Here is a 21,481-nt window from a genome sequence, read left to right as displayed (position 1 = left end):
CCACTAAAAATCAGCTATGTGAATAAAACAGTTTCAAAGGATGAGAAGACTGCTGGTCAGTGGTATTTCATCATAGGCAGCTTTTGGGGATCAGTTGAATGGTTAGTTGTACTGATATTTTTTAATTTTTTTTTTTCTCTTTAAATGCAGTGACTGTGAATATGCTGTTTGCTAGCCAATGCTGGCTCCTACAGCAGGAGGAGGCTGGCAATAGCTTTTCGTGGGAGGGAGGAGGTCCTAGTAGTGTGTGTACTTTGCTCAGGACTTTGGCACAGTTGGCCTGTAAAGGGGAATAGAGCCTTTCTTGTGCTTTGGACGTTCAACCGATTGCAAATTAGTGCTGGGGAGACCGGGCATGTAAGTAGGGAGCTGAATATCCTATGGGGTTCAGACCTGCTGGGGCTTCGTCTGGCTTTGTTTTCTGGGTTTGAAACCAGGGAATTAGTGGGCATGCTGAAACAAGTTTTCCTTGTCCTGCCTGCTCCTCTCCCAGGATACCTACCTCCTCCCCATGCCTGTCAGCCATCTGCAGGCTCCTGCCAAGGAGATAGAGGTGTTTGCTTGGTCGAGGCCTTAGTGAATCATCATTAGAATGACAGCATAAAACCTGTGACCTGCGTCCAGGCTCAGCTGAATCACCTCTGCAAGATTTTTCATTTGGAGTGACGGTCGTAACGGAGTTAAAGCTCTGTTTAACCTTATTTAAAATGTCCTCAGTATGTCCTTTTCCTGAAATGTGCTTGCTTTTCATGTGTGGCTCTATTTCCCTGTTGGGGGGTTCCTTCTGGGGCTGGGTAGGAGGAAAGTGAAGCAAATGCTGACGTTGCATAAATATCAAAAGTTGAGTGCTTTGATCTTACAAACAAAATAATGCTTTTCTTGCTTTTCTTTTTAGGATGTGCCTTACAAAAATGTTGCTTGTCTTAATGCAAAAAGAAACAAAGCTTCTAAAGCTTTACTGAAGCCTACCTTAATTTGACTCTCAAGGAAAAAAATGCTTTGCTGTATTGCTTTGTGCAGACTAATAAACCCTTTTGACTTGCAAATCTCTTGCCACTATGAATTGTTTTGTATTATGCAAATCTCCCTTTCAGTTATCCTTTTCTTATACCTTGATTTTGAATCTTTCCTTTAGATCATGGCTTGCATGACATTTTCTTTCTTTTCCTTTCTTTTTGCTGTTTGCAAAGACTCTTGGGAGGATTTGACAGATGTGGTGGAGCAATTGCGTGATGATACTGAAGGTGCGTGCCACACCAACATCTTTCAGCTATTATTTTCGCTAATGATTGGCTTTTGCCTTACTATTTTGAGCCTGAGTGCAAAATACAGTTTTCCTTTCCAGTGCTAATAGCTGTGGCTTTCTGAACGTGTTTGTCTGGTTGAACCAGGTTGGCAGCCAGAACATGCTGTACTAGTTGCACTCTGTGCGGATGTTTGGTTTCTGTTAGCGTGTTAAAGAAAATGTCTTTGATCACTCAAGTGTATGTATTGCTCTTGCAATTGTATTAATTTACATTTAAAATGGATATCGTGAAAGCTTTTCTTCTAAATTTTGTCAGGCCCTCCATGGGTTCCATGTGATCAGTTTTGGTTTCTAAATTCTTACTGATCTCTGTTTTGAAAATATGTGCATACGATGTTGATTAAAAAAATGTTTCAAAAATTTTGGAGTATTTTGGCTTCAAGTGGAGGTAGAAAAAGTGAATCAGCAAGGGGCTAGTTTACTTAAATGCTGAGGCAATTAGTTTTCTGAGCCTGACATAAACACAACTTGAAAGGTTGCAGCAATATATGGAAACTAAACTAAAAAAGTAATTTCAGAAATCACTGCAAAGTTTCAGATTTTCTGAAGTATTTCTATTTATCAACTTGAGACTTTGCAAAACTGACTCTAAAGCTTGTATTGCAAATTTTGATAAAAAGTTGTGAAGTACTACATGAGAATTTATAGCGCTTCTTACTTCATTCTTAGAAATGGTGCAAGTGTGAAATAATTGAATCCCCAATTCAGCATGCACTCAAGTGAATTGGTAATTTGATGACTAAATACAACTGTTCCTGCTTGGGATGAACGTGTTTGCAGCACAAAAGGCTAATATACCTTTTGGAGACAAGGGAATAAGAAAGGAATTTGCCTTTTGTGGCTGAGAAGTTTAAGTGCTCATTGTTAGGAAGAATATAGATTTCAATGTAGAAGGATGGTTAAGGGGTATTTATCTATACAGACCAAAATCTTTTAAAATGGCAATCTCAAATTAGAAGCTAAAGCTAGGGTTCTTGACACCTAGAAGATTTATGAGCGTAAATCGTGTTATTCTCATACTGATAATCCCAAAGGAGTAAGGTCAGCAGATGCATTTTGGCTTTTTTTTTCCAATTTATGCATCGAGAGTTTTCAAAGGCATTGTGAATTGCAGATCCCATGGTGGCTGCTTTCTTACCAGTGTTTTATTCCAGTTTGGTCCAATTCTCCCTGGTAGGATGTTAACCAAAAGCTGCATTTGTTTCTTTATAGCACAGATAAGCAATTTAAACATGAAACTTGGTAAAGCAAAATGGTAAAATTAAGTGAAGGATGTTTATGTTATGGACTCAGGGTTATAAATAGAGGGTAAAGTACAAGCAACGCCATCTGTCTTAAAATATGTAGTTGTGATTATTACTAGAATAATAACTGATAGTTAAGGATGGCAAAGTAATGCAGCTAGGTTTGGGACTCACTTAGGAAAAGACTTCCAGAGCGAATAGTTTGAAGCATGTTTCTGGCAGAAGAAAAAAGCAAAGTCAGCCATGACATAGCAAAATATATTTTTATTTATATTTGGAAACCCAGATAGTATAAATCTTTGTAAAGAGGGGGTGTTGTGCACAAAAATTAGTTTCGATGCATTAACTACACTGATCTCTTGATGGTCATCTTTCATGGATGGTGCCTTTCTTAACTGTTGTGCTTGGTTACATGCCTGGGCTTCTGCCTGGTGGCCTCGTAAACATGGCAGGCTTCTCGCCAGCCGTGGGAGATGTTCTCTCTCCTCACAACAGCTAATTCTGCTTCCCCAGCAGCTCTGGCCGAGGGCATATCCAAGGCAATCTTTAAGGAAAAAAAAGGGTTTGAGATTTTTTTTTTCTCTGTAAAACATACAGATTTTTTGCATTTATTTTGTGGGGGTGGGATACACTTGAAATGCATGTCTTGTCTGTTTGCGCTTATATCTTTGTTTCCCATGACCACCACCCTGTTCTGTTTTTTTTTGAAACTCTTACATGCCTGGTGTCTGCAGGGAAACTGTCCTCCTTGGTGATCGATCAGAGACTGATGGATGCTTGACGTGGAGTGTGCTTTCCCCCTCAAAAGTCAACATGAAGGATGTAATAGCAAGAACAAACAAAGCACCCTTTTAAACTCTGTGAAAATGTTTCTTCTCTTAGGAAATGCAGTTTCATTTTTGTAAGGTGGCATTAGTCCAGCTGCTTTCTGGTTTATCCACAGTCCTTCAGAGTAGACAGGTTGAATATTGAATACAGAAGCAAAAATTTAGTAGATTAAAATGTGTTTCTGTAGAAACAGACATGCTTCTGCTTTTCACTTGTGAATAGTCATGTCCTTTTTATTTTCATCACTGCTTACCTTTAAAAGAGTATTGGCATGACATGCAAGACGTGTATCGCCCTTGAGATGGTAGTCAGGGGCTTGCTGGAAGGCACATGAGGCATTTGAATGTAAGGGAATGTCAGGAAACAGAAGCAGCTTGAAAAATACAGAATTATGTGGAACTCCAGTTTAAATGATGAAAGTCCTTAATTTATCTAGGGATGTGCTTTCCACATTTATTTGAAATTATACACGTGTTCATGATTTCATAATCTAAGCTGCTGGAACTAATGTCTTTCCTAATGTGAATTTGCTTAACAAACTCTACGCACTGTAGATAGCTGGCTGGTTTGTTTTGAAAGAAGTGTTTCACCATTAACGTATCTTAGTTAATCTGAATACAGTATGAGCTGTTTGCCAGATGCCATTCTCTTCCATACACAGAGGCAGCCTTTCTAAATTTCAGATTGCTTAAAGTTTGTATTCTTGATCTAAGATGGATTCAGGACATTGAGAACTTTGCTGAAATACTAATTAGTTGGCACTACTTTGAGCAGATTTGTCCACATCTATAGTGTTTCATGACTCCCTGCATTTGTCGAAGTTCTACCTTTATTTTAGTTTTTTCTTAATTCTTTTGGGGTTATTCAGTATGAGGAGTGATAAAATTTATTGTCACCAGGTGAGATGTAATTAGACCACAGTCGCAGCTTAACCCGTTGAGGTCCAGTATTGCATTGACTTTTTCCTTGAATTTTAGGTTCCTAGGTACATATTTTACCTTTTAAACAAATTACAGGGTTCCTGAGATTCTTGGATGCTTTTGAAAACGTCTTCATGGAAGCTTCTCAGGAACCGTTTGCTTTTCATGCTGTTAGTGTATGAATGATTGTGGCTCTTCAGAAACCTGGGAGTTCAGTATTTTAAGGGAACGGTCAGATGAGCTGATTATTTTACCCTGTCATTCTAGTGGGATGCAAGTCCAGTTTAATTTAGACCACTTATATCCCATGTGGAAGGTTACTGGTTAGAAAACACATCTAATCTGTAGAAGCTACAATATTTAGATAGCAACATCTCTTGAGAATTTAAGATTACTTCAGCTGAAGTCCAAACCGCATTGAAAGGCAAAGTTTAAGGGCCAAAATTTTATTTTTTAAGGTTTATGACACGGCATGTATAGTAAAACACAGGTAGAATTTTTGCAGTTAGAGGCAGGAAGAAAAAGCTCCAAGAAGATACTGACTCAAACTGAGAATCTCAGTTGCACATCAGGGTCACACTTGTCAAAGCAGAACATGTCTGGGTTGACTAAAAGCCAGCCAGATAGTCTTACTGTACAAAAGTCATCTTTGCTTGCTTACCCTGCTTTTTTAGACTCAATTTTAAAGGTGTATGTGTTGCAGCACATATAACAATGGTATAAATTACTTAGGATGTAATTTTTGGAATAATCTTTGGGATTTTATCCACTTTCATATTTGCAAGATGAGAATCTTAGCTAGGCTGCATATACAGAGCGCCATGGTTCACAACAGACTAGTGAAGCAGAAACCTTTAATTAGTTAATGTGATGAAAACTTTTTTCAGTTTTTTAGACTGTGATTGCATATTCTAGTCTTAAATGAAAGCACAGCCCTGCTTTTTCTTTTTTCCCTAAGTAATTTCACCAGCTCAATTGTTCATTAGGTCTTAAGTGTTGAAAGAGTCTAGTTGTCTTGAACGTGTTTCAGACACCCCTCTGTTGTTCTTATTTGCTTGTGTTTGGTTTTTTTTTTTTTAATTAGGGTCATATTGACCCCAGTTGACAGACAGCAGTCACAGCCCTTTCAGACTCATGGAAAACCATGCGCCTTGCCTGAAAAAGCATACCCTTGACTTCAGTGTAGGTCTGTGTGAGGCAGCAGCTCTCAGTAATCTTCAGAAGTGTGTATGGCTTCATGTGAGTATGTAATGGACAAGGACCCTAAGTCCAAGCAGTGTCCTTGGACTCTACCATAATTCAGATTAGGTAATAACCATAGTCACAGTAACATTTTCGATGCAGTTGTCTTGTATGGTTTCTTTAATTTTGCAGTAGCAATTGATTTGCCACCTAAGCAGAGTTCCTTTGGACACCTGCATGGCTACCGACGGCCTCAACGAGCTGTCTGGGCCATGGGTGCAGGACTGCTCTGTACTGTGGCAGTGCTTTGCTGCTTGGGGCAAGCTGCTGCGGAGCCTTGGCCACTGAGGAAACACCTTGATTAGAGAGAAGGGGAGGTCTCTGTATCTTCATGTATCTTTCTGTTCCCCTCCATAGGGAGGAAGAAAAAGAAGCTGTGATTATTAACAAGGTTTTGGTCAAGTCTTGAAACTTTTAGATATGTTCAGGAGGCAAACACTAAGCTTTGCTAAAGGGTCTGATCTCACCACTGAGACCAGTATGCAGTGTGTGTATACATCAGAGTTTTTCTTCCAAGCCTGGCCAAGCAAATAATCATATTCAATCCAGACTTCACAATGTATTTAAATTAAAAAAAAAAAAAAGTATTTGTTTCTTTTGCCACATCACGATACTCTTTTGAGGATACGTATAAAAATTGCCTCGGATAATTCTAACATCCTAGTGATTTCTGCTGGTTTATCTGTCTTGGTTAGAAGCATGGATGTACAGTGGATGGAGGGGTGCTACCAGAGTATTGAGGGAGTGGGTTGGTGGTTTTTTACTGGATAACCTTGTTCTGAGTGGATTTTGAATCATGGTACCAAAGCACAGTTTTGTGACAGTAGTTGTCTGCAATAGAAGCAAACGCTGTAGTTATGGTCATATACTCTTAAAGGGCAACTGTGATGGATGCTGTCATAGGTAGTGTTCATTAGTTTTATGCAGAAGTACACAGAAGAAAATATGCGGAACTTTTTTAAATTGCATGTACAAAAATTAGTTTTTGCAATCGTGTGTAATACTGCGTCTGACTTTTTTTCCTGAGTCTGCATTCCTAGTAATGGTGACTGTTAGCTATGCTGCAAATCATAAAATGGATTGCAAATCATAGAATAGGTAATCTGCTCAATGTACATGCTAAATCATCATCTTAAAATAGTAGTTCTTCAAAGGCAATAAAAGTCACCCACTAAATAAAATCTTTCTACAGTGCAGTGCTGCTATGAGAATTGCATTCCTAAATGAGTACTTTGAAGTTTTCTAAACTATGAAAATAAATGGTGAATGCCTAATCTCAGCCTTTTTATAAGATGTGACCCAAGAGAATCAGGGCTTGAAGAGTGTACAGTTAGTAAAACAAAACTCTCTGGGGGTTTTTGATCATTTTGTCCCTCAGCAGTAGAAGATTGGGTGGAGACGCAGGAACAACTGGGCTTGTTTGCCACTTCTCTGAACAAGAAGGCGTTTGTCCATGACAGCAGATGTGGCCTGGAGCGCAGCTAGGCTTGTGGCTGTCAACTGATGGCAACTCCAGCTGGCATTGCTTAGTGCTGTCTGTACCCTCCCCCTCTCCATCAGACACCTTCCCTCCTTGAGCTGCTCAGTGCAGTACTTGCCAGGATGGGTCCAGTGAAATTTAGAGGAGACTTCTGGTACTGCTTCATCCTGGAGAAGAAAAGGGATGAAACAGATGCAGCTGTGGTATCAGGTTGGAATGGTGACAGCTGCCCTCATGCATCACTTGTCCTATCCTGTGGATTTTTTCACAGCTCTCAGCTTTAATGATGTGTACTTGAGTATTGTTAGCACTGTTGCCACAGTGCTAGGTCTGAATATTTCTTTGGGTCATCAGCAGCATCCCCAATAAAAGCTGCGTGTCCTTTGGCAAGACAGGCCACCCAAAACTAAGCAGCAATAACAAGACCTTACCAGCCTGTGTGCTTGCTAGCCTTGGAGCCATGAGAACCTGACTGTGGTGTGCTTCAGAGACAGATTGAGCAAATCTGCCTTTGTTCCCAGGTTTCACAAATGCTCTCTTTTGACTTCCTTTCATAATTTCTCAGGTTCTTTGATTTAGGATGTTTGCGTCTCCACATCAGTAGTTGCTTTTCGTCGCCCAACCCTGAGGTGCCTTTCAGTGTCTCCTTCTGTCTGGAGTCTCAGTCACACAGTAACAGTTGCTCTTCTTGCCCGTTTTGGATTCAGTCATAGGTTCCCAAAATCAAATGTTGCTCCTATTGGCTACAGGCTGCTGGGCCCACAGCGCTTTTCAGCCTACAGGAGATACTGAAGATTGGGGGTGGGAACGATGTGATTTTTCATGATTCTATGGTCCTCTGAAGTTTTGTTCCTTGCTCTCTTTTGGGTGGTGGGTGCTAACAAGATGCCTCATTGCAGTGGCAGTATATTTGAGATGAAAAGGAGTTTGTATTTGAGCAGCCGGACTTGTCAGTATCAGTATCATGATGAATCAGGGTGATGACTTGCATCATCAGGACAAGTCCTATAGGAGACTGCAGTAGTCTCAGAAGAATATACCCCTTGGCCTCTTCTAAGTTGTTGCATTTCAAACTGCAAGAAATCGTTCTTCACAGTTGTATTGGCAAGAGGATGAGAACTGTTAACAATCTAGACAGCTCAAGTCTGCCTGCCTAGTAGAGATTTGAATACAAACCTAGACTTCTGCAAGACTTCACTTAGGGACTGGATCCACTGAGGATGAGGGTTACAACTTTCCCTCCCTCACCATGAGAAATGTTTTTAGGAGGGACGTAAGATCTATCATCTCAGGTGTCTGTATGTTGAAGAGATGGAGCATCCCAACAGGTGAAAAGAATTTGACAACAACCCAACGGTGGTGAGCATCGCTGGGTGGGTCTGAGTGGTGGTACTTCACAGAGCTGGCAGGAACAGCTGTTCTTCCACTGATTAGATTTCTAGATATTTTTATGGCTTCTGTCATCAAACCTAGCTACATGCTGCCCTGCATTTTAAGTAGAAATATATCTCCTTTTGTTCTAATTGAAGGTTATCAGTCTCCAGTATTTATTTGTTTTACTTGTTTGCTGACTGCAAGCATACTTTGTTAGTATAGCAGATAAAATGTGTACCCTGTGCTTAGATATGTAGTCTTAAATGTTCTCTGGTCATGTTTCTGCTGCAAGGATAGTAAATTCACTTGTGAAGGTGGTGAATTGGTTCAAGGGTCCATGGCTGTTTACAGCAGCCCTAGAATAAATGTGCTTTACAGGGATGAAACTGGCTCTGCTTTGCAGGCAGGGTCTAGATTGGAAAATAGATGTCTGTGTGTGTTTCCTGCAACAAACAAGTTTAAAGGTCTAAATATTTGTAATATGGTAGAAGAAGAATATAGTCTTGGCAGATCTGTGCATATTGGGACTTAGAGCGAGCTGTCAGAGGAGCCATGAAGATCAGCTGCTTCTTGTCAGTGGTAAAAAAAACAGTAGTGTTGATAAAATGAAGAGGGATAGGTGGGAATTGGCTACATGTTACATCCAAGTTGAAAAAAAAATCATGAGAAGGAAAGATGCAAGACTGAATAGACACATGCATTGCTGGATTAAGTGTGAGCAGAGTCATGGTTATCTTTAGATGGAAGAACAAATCACAAGTGGGGAGTTCTTACCAGTTGGTAGTTGCTGGATGTAGCTGGGGATTTGAGTTGGAACAAGCGATGGTTATAACGTTCAGTAACGCATTGTCAAGATGCAAAGCACAACATTAACAGCTGTCTTCAAACCTCTCTTTCTTGAAAATGTAAAGCTTTTGTACTTATTTGAAGTGCTGAGGCATCCTTAATGTGATATATCATCTATTCCCATGTCATTGTGGCTTTGACCATTAAAATGCTAGTTAATTTTGATTTTTCTCAACAAAATGACTAAAGATGGTGCCTCACATGAAACTGTCAGTGCCCCTAAAAATGTCTTCAAAGCTGAGGAACAAAAAGAGAGGGAGATAGGATATCTTACTGTATTAAAAATAGCTTTTGTTACTCAAGAGCACTTTTCTTCCTTTTTTTTTTACAGATCCTAATTATCTCATGGCTAATGAACGCATGAACCTGATGAACATGGCAAAACTGAGTATCAAGGGGTTGATTGAATCGGCACTTAATCTGGGCAGGACGCTGGACTCCGACTATGCACCTCTTCAGCAGTTCTTTGTTGTGATGGAACATTGCCTTAAACATGGCTTGAAAGGTAACCTTGCTTGAGAGGAGTCTGCCTGGGCTGTTTGTCGTAGTGTAGGTGCGAGAAAGAGTGATCTTGTTTTAAAAAATCTAGTTTTGTAATCTACGGTAGGCTAAAGAGAGGCTGAGTGGGGTCACTGCTGGGATCACTGTTGACTTGACAGTCCATGGGAGGGAAAAAAAATCTGCTGAAGTTACAACACTGCAGGTGAAAAGTTCACAGTTGTTGCAGGTGCTTGCCATTTTTAAAACAGCTTTTCAGATGACTCAAGTATAATTAAGTGATCAGTGGTAAAATTAGCTCCTCAGCAACTCATGACTCCCTTTTTTTTTTTCTGCGCTTCCTCATGCGTTAGGGATGCAACAGTCCTCTTGCTGGAAGAGGAACTGCAACACAGAGGTCCTTTCTCAATAGTTCTGTCAAAACTGAGAACTTTGCCTTTGTGCAGCTAATGTCTTGTAAGCTGCTTTCTAAAGTAGCAAGCAGGAGCATATATTTAACTGTATAATAGAGTCACAACTAAAATTGCCAAGTACCAGACTACTTTTCTTGATGTGCTGCCCTTGCGTGATAGTAGCTTGAGATGAAAAGCAGAGGATATTAAATGCCCTCTCAGCGCCCATACATATATCCTTCTTTAGTAGTTGTGTTCAGCATTACGTGTGGAAGAAGTGGTTCCTGTGCTGGGTACAGTAATGTTGTGCTAGAGAGAAGTGTTCATATTCTTCAGCTTCTTCCTTTATCCATTTGCCAGTGTCCCTACTGCTGGTCATAAGTTTGAAGATAGAGTTCTCAGTCTTCTCACCGCTGTTGTGAAGTAGCAGTAAGAACTATGGAAGAAGAAAATGAATTTTCAGCTTTAGTATGTAGGGGTCACTAAAAAGCTTTTCTGAAAGAGGAGAAGATGCACAGAGAAGCCCTTAGCAGCTATGGAGAAGGAGTGGGTTCAAAGTGGTGTGGTCCTTTTCCTTGTAAGGTGATGGTCAGTGAGAGAAAATTACCGTGCACACATCAAGTGTAACTTTGGGACAGTGACAGCATCCTAGTAGAAATTTTGACCTCTAGCAGTGAATCTAAGGTGATGGTGATCAATGGATGTTGTTGTTTTGGAGTACTGGGAGATGTATGGAATATTTTCTAGCATCTGTCTTGAGCTCCTGTTGCCTTGTTTGAATGATACCAGTAGTTGCCCCACTCAGGCATAAGAAGTCATCTTTTGTACTCCCCTGACAGCAGTCCCAGGAGAATCTTTCTGGCAGTTTTTGTCTACTATTCATGCACTTCTAACCATGTTTGAGAATGTGTTTAGTCAGCACTGGCCTAATAGGCTCATTTTATATCTTTTTCTTTTCTAGCCAAAAAGACTTTTCTTGGGCAAAATAAGTCATTTTGGGGACCTCTAGAACTAGTAGAAAAACTTGTTCCTGAGGCTGCAGAGATTACAGCAAGTGTTAAGGATCTTCCAGGGCTGAAGTAAGTACAGTCTTTTACTGCACAAGTACATAATATGTTCTTATTGTAAGAAGGGTCCAGAAGAAGAGAAGGAAGAGGAAACATAACCTTCAGGAACTCATCTGCCACCTTCTGCTGATAAAAATGGGTCATTGCTCTCTAATTCTTAATCAAGGATCTGCAGAAGGAGAGGACAGGATATATTCTGTCAGTGTTAAAGTGCATGGGGTCTTATGGACAATAGTGCATTTATTACTAGCAAGCGTGACGATGTGTCTCAGGAATGGGAACGGCCTTTACTGACTCTATTTCTGAAGTCACACTGAAGAGGAAGGGAATTGGAAGGAAGGTCATGGCAGGTTAAATAGTTTTGAGGCTGATAGAGGTAATTTTTCTTCTAAATAAATTCAGGTAAACTTGTAAAGTTTGTGTAAAAGGGAAGCTTAGTCGCCAAGCTGGTGAAGATACTAGCTTACATTAAAGAGGGGAGGAAAAAAAACCTTCAAGCCTATATTGTTTTTAGAAATTCCATAGTCATTTCAGACATCGCATTCATGTGTGCTTATTCCATGCTAAAAAGAAACTGTAAGAGGCTTTCTGCCTGGGGAGTAGAAAAAAGATGTAAGGAAGCTTTTGTATGAGCAGCAGGACTAAGGATTAGATCTTCTTTGCTGAAGGAAGAGATGAATAGGTTCAGTAACAGTTTCTTTCGGGTTAGTATTTAGCAATGTACATATGGACAAGCGCTTTTCCTGGAGATCTGTGCAGGACTCCTGGAACAGCTTACAGGACCTGCGTGGAGTGCCAACAGTGTTGTGCCAGAGCTCCTGTTACCTTTTCCTGTTGTAAAAGAATATTTGAAACATCAAATAAATTGAAATAAAGAACAGTTTTAGAATAAGTTTCTAAACCCTGCATTCATACTAACTCTTGGGAAATGTCATGTTATGTATTAGGTCAAGAATGGGGAGTAATGAAGATGACTTCCATGGGCTGTTGCTGCTTATACCAGTTAAGGTTAGAAAATAAAGTGCCCCACGTGCTGTTTGGTATAAGACAGCTAACTGACTGCTGGAGATGGAAGAGGAATGTCCTTGTAATCAAAATATTGCTCAGCGCGGGGGTTTCACACCTTCCTTTGGAGCATCTGGTACTGGCTTCTGGCCAGCATGCCAGGGTAGATGAGCCAGAGTTGTGATGCAGCGTATCAGTTATCATCGTTTTAAAGCTGCGTCCTTCAGATTGCCAGGAGAAACAGAGGGGGAAGGACTGTGACTATAACCTGTTGCATCCTGTGAGTGTGTTAATGAGCAAAATAGTTGAAAAGAACAGTACTGAATCTGTGTTTTCACATGTCTTTGTGGTTTCTCACCCAACTTAACACCTATCTGAAGGAGTGGTGCTTGGGCATCTGTGCTGAACTGAAGTATACACATGTTATTCTGACTTGCCTTATGCAAAACTGACTTTGAATTAGAAGGTGATGTGTTGGAGCAGCTGATCTCTGTCTATGTAGTAGCATCCAGCAGGGGTAAAGTCAGGGAAGTATTTATAGTACAACAACAAATACATAATTAGTTATGAGAGAAGCAGTGGTTGCTTACATGAACTTGTCTGTAACTATTTGCACTTAAATACCTTGTATTTCCCTGTTTTCATCAGTGCCAGCTCTGAGATGCAGAAACTTCAGGTAGAATGGGATTATTAGACCTGTTCATGAATGTGCACTGCAGTATGTCTGTAACTATTTTGTTTCTGACCTTTGTAGGACACCTGTGGGTAGAGGAAGAGCTTGGCTTCGCCTGGCTCTAATGCAGAAGAAACTTTCCGAATACATGAAAGCCTTGATTAACAGAAAAGATCTTCTCAGGTGAGCACTGAGCTTGCTCTTAGATTAGGTTAGGTTCACTTCTGCTCTTTTGCAAGATCTTTGTGGTCTTTGACACCCAAATGGTAAAGTATGCCTATACTTTTTTTGAGAAAGGCTAATATTTGTGAAATGCAGAGCTACCTCTAAGGGATTAAAAATGCTTGGTGTTCTTTCTTAATTCAGAAGCTGTTATTTCTCCACTTTGTCTCAATTATCCATTAGAATAAACACAAATTTTGGTTGTGAAGAGATGATTTGTGTGAAATATACATACAGAGGGGATACAGCATTCTCTGTCTGCAAAATCTTGGCCCTTGATTTATTTCTGACCTTGTCACTTGATTACTATCTAACTTGGAACAAGTTATTTCGCTCCTCTGTATCTCTTCATCCCACTCATAAAACAGCAATCATTTTGTAGTTTAATTGAAAGTCCATGGATTTGAACTACTATGTCTGTGTAAAGCAGTAGGATTTAATAAATATGTTTGTGTTTCTTTAGTCAAACAAGTAGGTTTTTGTTGGCTCTCCATGTAAATCCACAGCTGACTTGGGGTTAGAAACGAAAATTTGATATTGTCCACTGGAGAATGTAGTGGTGCCTTGTGTTAATAGCAGTGTGTAATAGAGTAGTAGAAGTATGGTACTTAAACTCTGATATTAAGCCCCAGTCTTAAATCTTCAGTGTGCTGTACCATTACTCAAGAATCGTGCTTACTGTCCACCACCTTTCAACAGTGAGGGACCAGGTCTCCTACTCACTGGGTCTTTGCCTCAACTAAAGACTTACTGTGCTAAGAGAGATTTGTTTAGTCAGAGCAGGAGTACACTGATAGTACGTAGGAGTACATTTCTGTGCGGACTATGTGCCACTTGCTGGGTTTTTGTTAAGGCTGAGCTTGCATTATATCGTTGTATGAAATAGCGGGGATCCCATGCTAGTTGACAGCATCTGAGTTGACTTTTAAAGATGCAACACTTGTCTTCTCTGGCCATGCATCCTACAGTGAATTTTATGAGCCTAATGCACTGATGATGGAAGAAGAAGGTGCAATCATTGCTGGCCTCCTAGTAGGTTTGAATGTCATCGATGCAAACTTCTGCATGAAAGGAGAAGACCTGGACTCACAGGTACTGGGTATTCAGTTAATGTTTTTTTCTGCTCATTTAAATTGGAGGAGTTTTCAGTTGTAGAGGACTTCCAACAACCAAGATATGAGTTTGTTACTATATGTAATAGAAGACTAATGCAAGTTTGTTACTGTGATTGTAGTCTTCAGTTAGCTGGTGGCGCTGAGATCAGAGACTCGGGATTTTGGTTTTCTCTTTGCTGTTATGCTTTGCTATGGTCTGCATGCAGGTCACTGTGGAGTGAAGTGGAGTAAATGAAAAAGGAGGCAAAAACCGGGAAGGACTTAGCCAAAATGAGGGGAGAAATGGACAGAACTGTTAATTCACTCACGCTGTGTGATGAGATCAGTGGAGCTGTTAAACAAAAGAATATGAGCCTGCATGCACTTATGTTCCAGCTTGCATAAGCAGTGTATATACAGATATGGTGATGGCAATGTTTTGTCCTTATGTCCTAAGACTTGCTTGCCAACTCAGTGATTATCCTAGTATATTTTTGCTTGAAATACGCCCTGTTTTCATTAATTTTGGATAGATTACTGGTAACGAATCCTTGCTGTAATACAACAGGTACTGATGTTCTAAACTTTCACAACTACAGACAGTGTTTGCTCTTAGAAAAAGTGTTTAATGTAAGATGCAAATTTTTCTTTTCTAGGTTGGAGTTATTGATTTCTCAATGTATTTGAAAGATGGGAACAGCACGAAAGGCAGTGAAGGGTAGGTACACACACAATTCTCCTGCATCTTATCTCTTGGTAACTTGTATTCAAGTATTCTGGGTTGCCCTGCAAGCTGTTATGTTTTTAATTAAAAAAACTACTTAGACTGAATTGCTCTTCTGTTATAAACCATAATATATAAATATGATACTGGAAATACTGGGAGGGAGCAGGGGAAATGGCAAGTCTCCCAGAAACTCTGTGTGTTCTTCTTTAACTGGCAATTGAAGATAAAAATATTTTAAAAGTGACCCTCTGCTGTATTAGGTCTGCAGTTCTTTAAAAGCTTAGTAGCTTTCACCAGTTGTATGGCTAGCAGAATAGTAGTTGATTCTTGACACGATAACATCCTTAAAAAAAAAAAAACCAACAAAATTCTCCAATTGGAAAGGATCATAACTGCAATAATACCCTAAAGAACTTGTGCCAGCATACACAAATGAAGCTGTGCAACATTCAGAGCAAGTTGTTGAAAAATACAGTGTGGACACACTGGCATATGCATCAGGTGTTTTAGTTTTCTGAGGTTATTCAAGAGTACTTCTTCCTTCTAAGGATGTCCTGCTAGGTTGAGTTCAGGTATATATTTAATGATTATCCCTCAAGATCAGGTGTTTTGATTGCATTTATTTTATCTATAGTTTCATTTTTAGAACATCTTTAGTTAAGATTTCCTGCTGGAAGTGAATGCAAAATGTGCATTTGTTAACAGTTTTCCTTGAACAGATTTTGGTGAGATGACTCTTGCCCAGTATAAATGTAGTGCAAACCCATTTTTCTTTCTTTGAAATACTGTACTGCTGTACTCTTTGAAATGTTGTCTGCCTTAATCATTCTGGTTTGTGTATCACAAAATGCCTGAATGTCATCCAGGTGAATGTAGCAGCTTCTGAGAAGTCAGGGGACAGTGACTAATTATAAAGGCATAGACTGTAACTCGGCTTTGCTATTTGATATACGTCACATAGACTGAGACCTAGGGTATTGGTGCTATGCTGATATGTGGGCTGTATTGCCATGTTTCTTCTTAGTCCTTTAGTGGTGTCTCTTAGTTCTTTGAATCCAAATGCTTGAGCTGAATGATTTTATTTTTTTTCCCAGAGATGGTCAGATAACTGCTATTTTGGACCAGAAGAACTATGTAGAAGAACTCAATAGACATTTAAGGTGAGACATGTTTTATTTATTCTTTATTATATAGTAGAAGAAAACAGAAAACAGGATTTTAAAAAAAGACACAATTACTGTAGGGTTTTTTTCTCTTCAACAGTGCTACAGTAAACAATCTACAGGCCAAGGTGGATGCCTTAGAAAAATCCAACACTAAACTGACTGAGGAGGTAAGTGTAATAATAGAAAATCATTTGATGTTTTGGCCTTTTGGAATTGAGGATTAAAAAGGTAAGGGAGGAGTTATCTTCAGATTTCTGCTGTACATAATGATGAGTGTTTAGTGATGGAATTGGAATAACTGACCTGCGAAGGAATTACACTGGCTGTTGCTACTAACTAAGCATGAGGTGGAAAAACAGCTGAATGTTTATGTTAAAAACCAAAAGCTGCTGAACACACTCTATCCCTCTGAAGTCTTTGAGTACTTTCTGATTTTTGAAAAATGCTTTAGAATAAATTGTATGGTGGGTGTGATTTCAAATGCCATACAACTGATGTACGTTATATGTCCAGACACGACAAAGAGATTTTAAAATGTCTGTTTATTTTGACAGGTGCAGAAGTTTAATACAACGTAGAGATAGGAATCGAAATGTTTCAATAACTTTTTCTCTAGCCTGCCACAACTTGAAAAAAAAAAAAAAAAAAAAAGGAAAAATTATCGTTATAGATAAAACATTGTTCAGTCTGAGCATAAAAAATGGTTGGTATGAGAGTCATAAGTATAGCCTGTATTTTAAAATTGTTCTTGCAGTTCATTAGTCGTGGCATAAATGTAATAAAATCTTTTGGGGTCGGTTCCCTGACAAATGGATGATAGTAGGTCTCATCCTAATGGTTTTACAGTATCTCTGTCCACATGTCACTTAGTAGAATGATTTAGATTGCGATGGCTCAGTGCTCTTGCAGTACAAATATGAAATATAAATTCTTTTTTTGTTTGTTCACCCTCATTAAAGGAGGTCTGTGTGTCTGGTTATTGAACATTTACTCTAATGGATGTATTCCAAATGATGAGAAGCTTTAGTAGTGGAAATTTAGTGTATCCACTCTTGCAATTAAGGCGTAAGAAGTGTTTTTACAATTAAAATATTTTTTTCATTTTAAAAAGGTGGTCTGCAGTAGATGCTGCATTTCTCAGTGCTACTATAATAAGTGGCTTTTGGTTTATTATCTGCAGAGTGCGAGTGCTGTGCCCATTAGACATGGTACCCATGAGATTAGTTGCAATGTTGACTGAAATATTTTTTGATTTCCAATAATGTACTTGCTTGTATCTTAGTGAAGTCTGCATGCTGTTCAGAGTAAGAATTTACATGGCACTGGAACACACTGTGCCAGCCAGCGCTATTTGCAGGGTGTAGTTCATGAACCACGTCACGTGTCACATCAATTTGTGTATTTGGCTTGAGCTGTACCAAAGACTCACACTTTTATAAGGGTAATTTCTACTGGGGTTTGTCACTTAATAACATTGCTGATCTCTTGGAATGTCACTGAGATTTTCTTGTGTGCAAGGCTTACGTCAGTTATGATTTACAAAGCCAGAAAAAGTTTTCTGAAGTTATTTTGGCCTTTAACCACACACTGAAAGGTCTGTTAGTCTGTGGTGCTGTCTTCACTTCTTGTCTTGTAAGAGCAGTGTGTGCTACTGACCCTCTGTTTCCAGCCAAACCTTCTTCCTCTGATGAGGCTCTCATCATGCTTCTTCTGCCCAAATGTTTGAGCATCTTACATCTCAGATGCTCTACCTAGCAGTGTACCCAAACTACTGAAGCTTTAGCAAAGCCACACAAGTATTTCCTCTCTGGTAATGTATTTCAGTTGCTAGAATTCAACAAAACTTAGCTGTCACATGCTCACATTTTCCCATTTTGTTATCTTTGGTAAGGGAGGGGGAACAGAGTGAGGATTTCTGTTGTTGCGCTAACCACATGTTACACTGGGTCTAGCAGGTAGAGACCTGAATAAGTCAATAACTTTACTGGAAGACAGGAACCAAAATAGGTTGGAAAGTCTGTTTCAGCTGATATTGGAAATCCATCACACTGGCACTAACTGATGCTATTTCAGATGGTTTTTCTCAATGGTAGAGGCCGAGTTGTCTTTTGCCACTCCAAATATTTTTTTTTCTCACTTTGAGTGTAAAAAAAAGAGTACAGAAAATGTGTCTAGAGAGGAAAAAAAAATGGTCAAATATGGTTTTGACATGTTACTGTTCTGTTTTGTTCACAGCTCGCGGTTGCGAACAACAGGATTATTACACTTCAAGAAGAGATGGAACGGGTTAAAGAAGAAAGCTCTTACATCTTAGAGTCCAATCGTAAGGTTGGTGGGTGTGTGTGAATGATTACTGAACCTTTTGGACAGTCCCAGCCCAAATTAAACCAAGGAATCAGTGTTTGGAAGAAGCTTTATTTCCTTATGTATCTCGCACAAAAACTGGAATAGAGAAGAGTGACTCCAGGTGGGTTCCTCCGCAGAGGGTAGCAGATGGACCCTGGCCACAGTAAATACTGCCTGACCGCAGCTGATTAAACTGTGAACATGCACAGAGCCGAGAGCTAACACAGCATGTTCCTGGCTTGCTGGGTGGAGGTGTCAAAAGGGACAGGAGGAAGGATGATTTTCTGAGGGGGTGGCAGAAAAATTTGGACGTAGGAGTTCTGTTTTTTTGGCCTGAAAGGCTACCCTTTTTGGAAATCAAGGGGCAGGATCTGTAATCTTTTCTTTGTTGACTTATTGAAAGTGCTAGTAACTGCAGAATCTGGGTTTAGTTCTAAAACCCACAAGATCTTTTTCTGAGGTTTTATAACCCTACTTAGTATATTGTAAAAGTTCTGAAAACAATCTGTCCTTTTAATTCATATCCATTGAAGTGCACTGAGCACTTAGGGAAACAGGAAAATGGAGTCATTTCACATGGAAGCTGCATGCTGCGTTAACTGAATGGAGCTCTGAGTTTTGATAGTGGCAGAATTTCTTTTTGAAGTGCTGGGAAAAGCAAATAATCAGCAAATGTGAGGGCTAGTAGTATATAATGACAAGTTAATTGGGTGTCTTCACTAACTTAGGTCACTAAAGACAGAACTGCTGATGGACATGCACTGACTGAGGCACGGAAACAGTTAAAGGAGGAGACTCAGCTGCGGCTGGTAAGGACTGTGTGAGCTTAGAGCTCCCTACAAATGGCTTTTGATGTAGTAACTCCCATGTCAGACAATCACTTTTGAAAATGGTTGGCCAGGGCATTTTTTTCATTCTTGCCAGCCTGCTTCAGCCTGATCCAAGACAGCGTTGTCTGAAGCGTTAATTTTCTGGCTCTGTTGATCAGTTTGAGGTCTGTTTCTCAAAATGAGCAGTTTGCTTGCATTTCTAGGTTTGCATATCCCCCTTGCTGGGTAAGGATATTGCCACTATCTGAATTGCTATTCTATATCGTGGGTTCAGCTGCTGGGGAGAAAAATGCCTGAGCCGAAGGTTTTTAGGAAATAACATCTGCCAGCTTTTCACTAGTCCCCTCCATCAGAAAGATGGGCCTATATAGTACTTTTTGACTCTTTGCTAGTAATGTTGTTTAAATTAATGTTTTAATATTGGACTGAAAGTGTGGATTTGTTGTCCTTAATTGTCTTTGATTGGTCAGATCTGTAACTGTGATGCTGTGGCCAGTGCAGCATGCTTCTAGGTAGTGACTGCATTGGCAGGAACACCAGTTAAGGGTGGTTATCTCACGGAAAGCTGGCTGGTAATGGTGACCGATCCGTATGTTCCAGGATGTGGAGAAAGAGCTGGAGGTGCAGATTGGGATGCGACAGGAGATGGAGCTAGCCATGAAGATGCTGGAGAAAGATGTTTGCGAGAAGCAAGATGCGCTGGTGGCGCTCAGACAGCAACTGGATGATCTCAGGGCCCTAAAGCATGAACTGTCCTTCAAGCTGCAGGTAGGGAAATAATTAAATCAAATGCAGTGAATGCCAGATAAAAGTGATGGCTCTTGTTCTTTTTTCCCTGCTATCTATCTAAAAGGTGCTAGGTGTGGAAGGGTTACAGGGTGTATAGCCTACTTCTGCCTTGCTGCAAGAAAGCTGTAGTACATGAACAGTTGAATGTGGTGAAGGTTAAAGGAAAATGCAGTTTCTTCTGAAGAAAGACTCATGATGATCCAGAAATGTGTGCATGTGAGTGGGGAAAGCATCTTCTACGTTTTTGTGGTATAAAAACTGAGCCATGGTAGCTTCTGTCCCAGTACAATCTGGTATTTGAAGGTGTGTGGTGTAATTACATGCATTACTGTGTGAAGATAGAAGCAGACTCTTAAGACAAAGAGCAACACAAAGAAATTGTAAAATAAACTTTAGAACAGGAAAGAGTTGCTTCTGCGCAAAACAGTCAAATGATATTAGCAGGTACTGCATTAATATGCATTACACAGAAAGCTTCAGTGATTATGGTATTGCCCTTTTGTGGGGTCCAGATGTAGCCTACATCGTTATGGCAAGATGTTTGTCCTTGCAATATTGACCTGGCATTTGCTTTTTGAGCACCTTTTCCTGCCTCTTTGGCTTCTGCCCCTTTCGTTTCATGTGCCACATGATTTATCATGGCTTATTTTGGTTTTACTGCTATTAAAAAAACCCATGATGCTATTTTTTCCAGAGTTCAGACATGGGAGTGAAACAGAAGAGTGAATTAAACAGTCGTTTGGAAGAAAAAACAAATCAGATGGCTGCCACCATCAAACAGCTTGAACAAAGGTAAAAAATGGAACTTTTACAATTATAAAATCATGTGTGTATTCTAGGGGTAGTGTCCCACTGACCCTGAATGGACCAGGCGAGAGTCCGAGTGCTCTGCTTAGTCACTGCTCAACAGAGCAAGCGCTATAATTTTGTGAGATGCTGTTAGGAGAAATGTTTTGCATGCTCAGGAGGGCTTCCATTAGAAAGAATATACTACTAAACCACTAATTACCATAGCAGCTTCATTTATCTGTGTCAGCTGCACTTGTATATGCTATCCAGTCGTTACAAGGCAATTACTCTGATAGCACTGATAAAAAATGTAAATATGAACCTAGAGAAGTGCTTGACTGTTAATGACAGTATTACAGTGCAGCAGAGGCTAGGTATAGAGGTGCTTGGTTACTCTAGATCTCTCTGGTACTTTGAGGGAGGTGAGCTTGAAAAATATTCTTATGTGAAAGTAAATAGAGGAGGATGAGAGGGGAGCCTGGCTGTCGCTCGAAGTTGGTAAAGATAGCCCATGGGTATAATACCCATTTGGACTGGGACAAGTTCCATCCTAATGACCATGTGGCTCTGATGTCACTAACCCTCATGAAATTAGGAGGGCCTCGGCATCAAAGTCAGATTGATTTTAGAAGGAGCAGTGCTC

At 39.9% G+C, this 21,481-nt stretch overlaps 1 protein-coding gene across 10 annotated transcripts in view; it reads left to right on the top strand.

Moving 5' to 3' along the window:
• Positions 1 to 21,481, top strand: part of RUFY3 (RUN and FYVE domain containing 3) — a 56,968-nt gene that overhangs the window by 21,144 nt on the left and 14,343 nt on the right. For 7 of the 10 annotated variants that reach the window (XM_074867040.1, XM_074867039.1, XM_074867045.1 and 4 more), the window contains 12 exons: positions 1,191 to 1,244; positions 9,572 to 9,745; positions 11,092 to 11,209; positions 12,957 to 13,058; positions 14,066 to 14,189; positions 14,848 to 14,909; positions 16,013 to 16,078; positions 16,182 to 16,251; positions 18,320 to 18,412; positions 19,159 to 19,239; positions 19,861 to 20,028; positions 20,744 to 20,841. In XM_074867040.1, the coding sequence (XP_074723141.1) occupies positions 1,191 to 1,244; positions 9,572 to 9,745; positions 11,092 to 11,209; positions 12,957 to 13,058; positions 14,066 to 14,189; positions 14,848 to 14,909; positions 16,013 to 16,078; positions 16,182 to 16,251; positions 18,320 to 18,412; positions 19,159 to 19,239; positions 19,861 to 20,028; positions 20,744 to 20,841 (1,210 nt within the window). The remainder of the gene's footprint in view (positions 1 to 1,190; positions 1,245 to 9,571; positions 9,746 to 11,091; positions 11,210 to 12,956; positions 13,059 to 14,065; positions 14,190 to 14,847; positions 14,910 to 16,012; positions 16,079 to 16,181; positions 16,252 to 18,319; positions 18,413 to 19,158; positions 19,240 to 19,860; positions 20,029 to 20,743; positions 20,842 to 21,481) is intronic. The other 3 variants (XM_074867041.1, XM_074867046.1, XM_074867049.1) reach the window with 1 other exon arrangement.

The sequence above is a fragment of the Strix uralensis genome, chromosome 4 (genome assembly GCF_047716275.1).
Source record: "Strix uralensis isolate ZFMK-TIS-50842 chromosome 4, bStrUra1, whole genome shotgun sequence".
Lineage (NCBI taxonomy): Eukaryota > Metazoa > Chordata > Aves > Strigiformes > Strigidae > Strix > Strix uralensis.
Note: the sequence above shows the minus strand (reverse complement) of the source record. Positions and strands in the feature narration are given on the sequence as shown.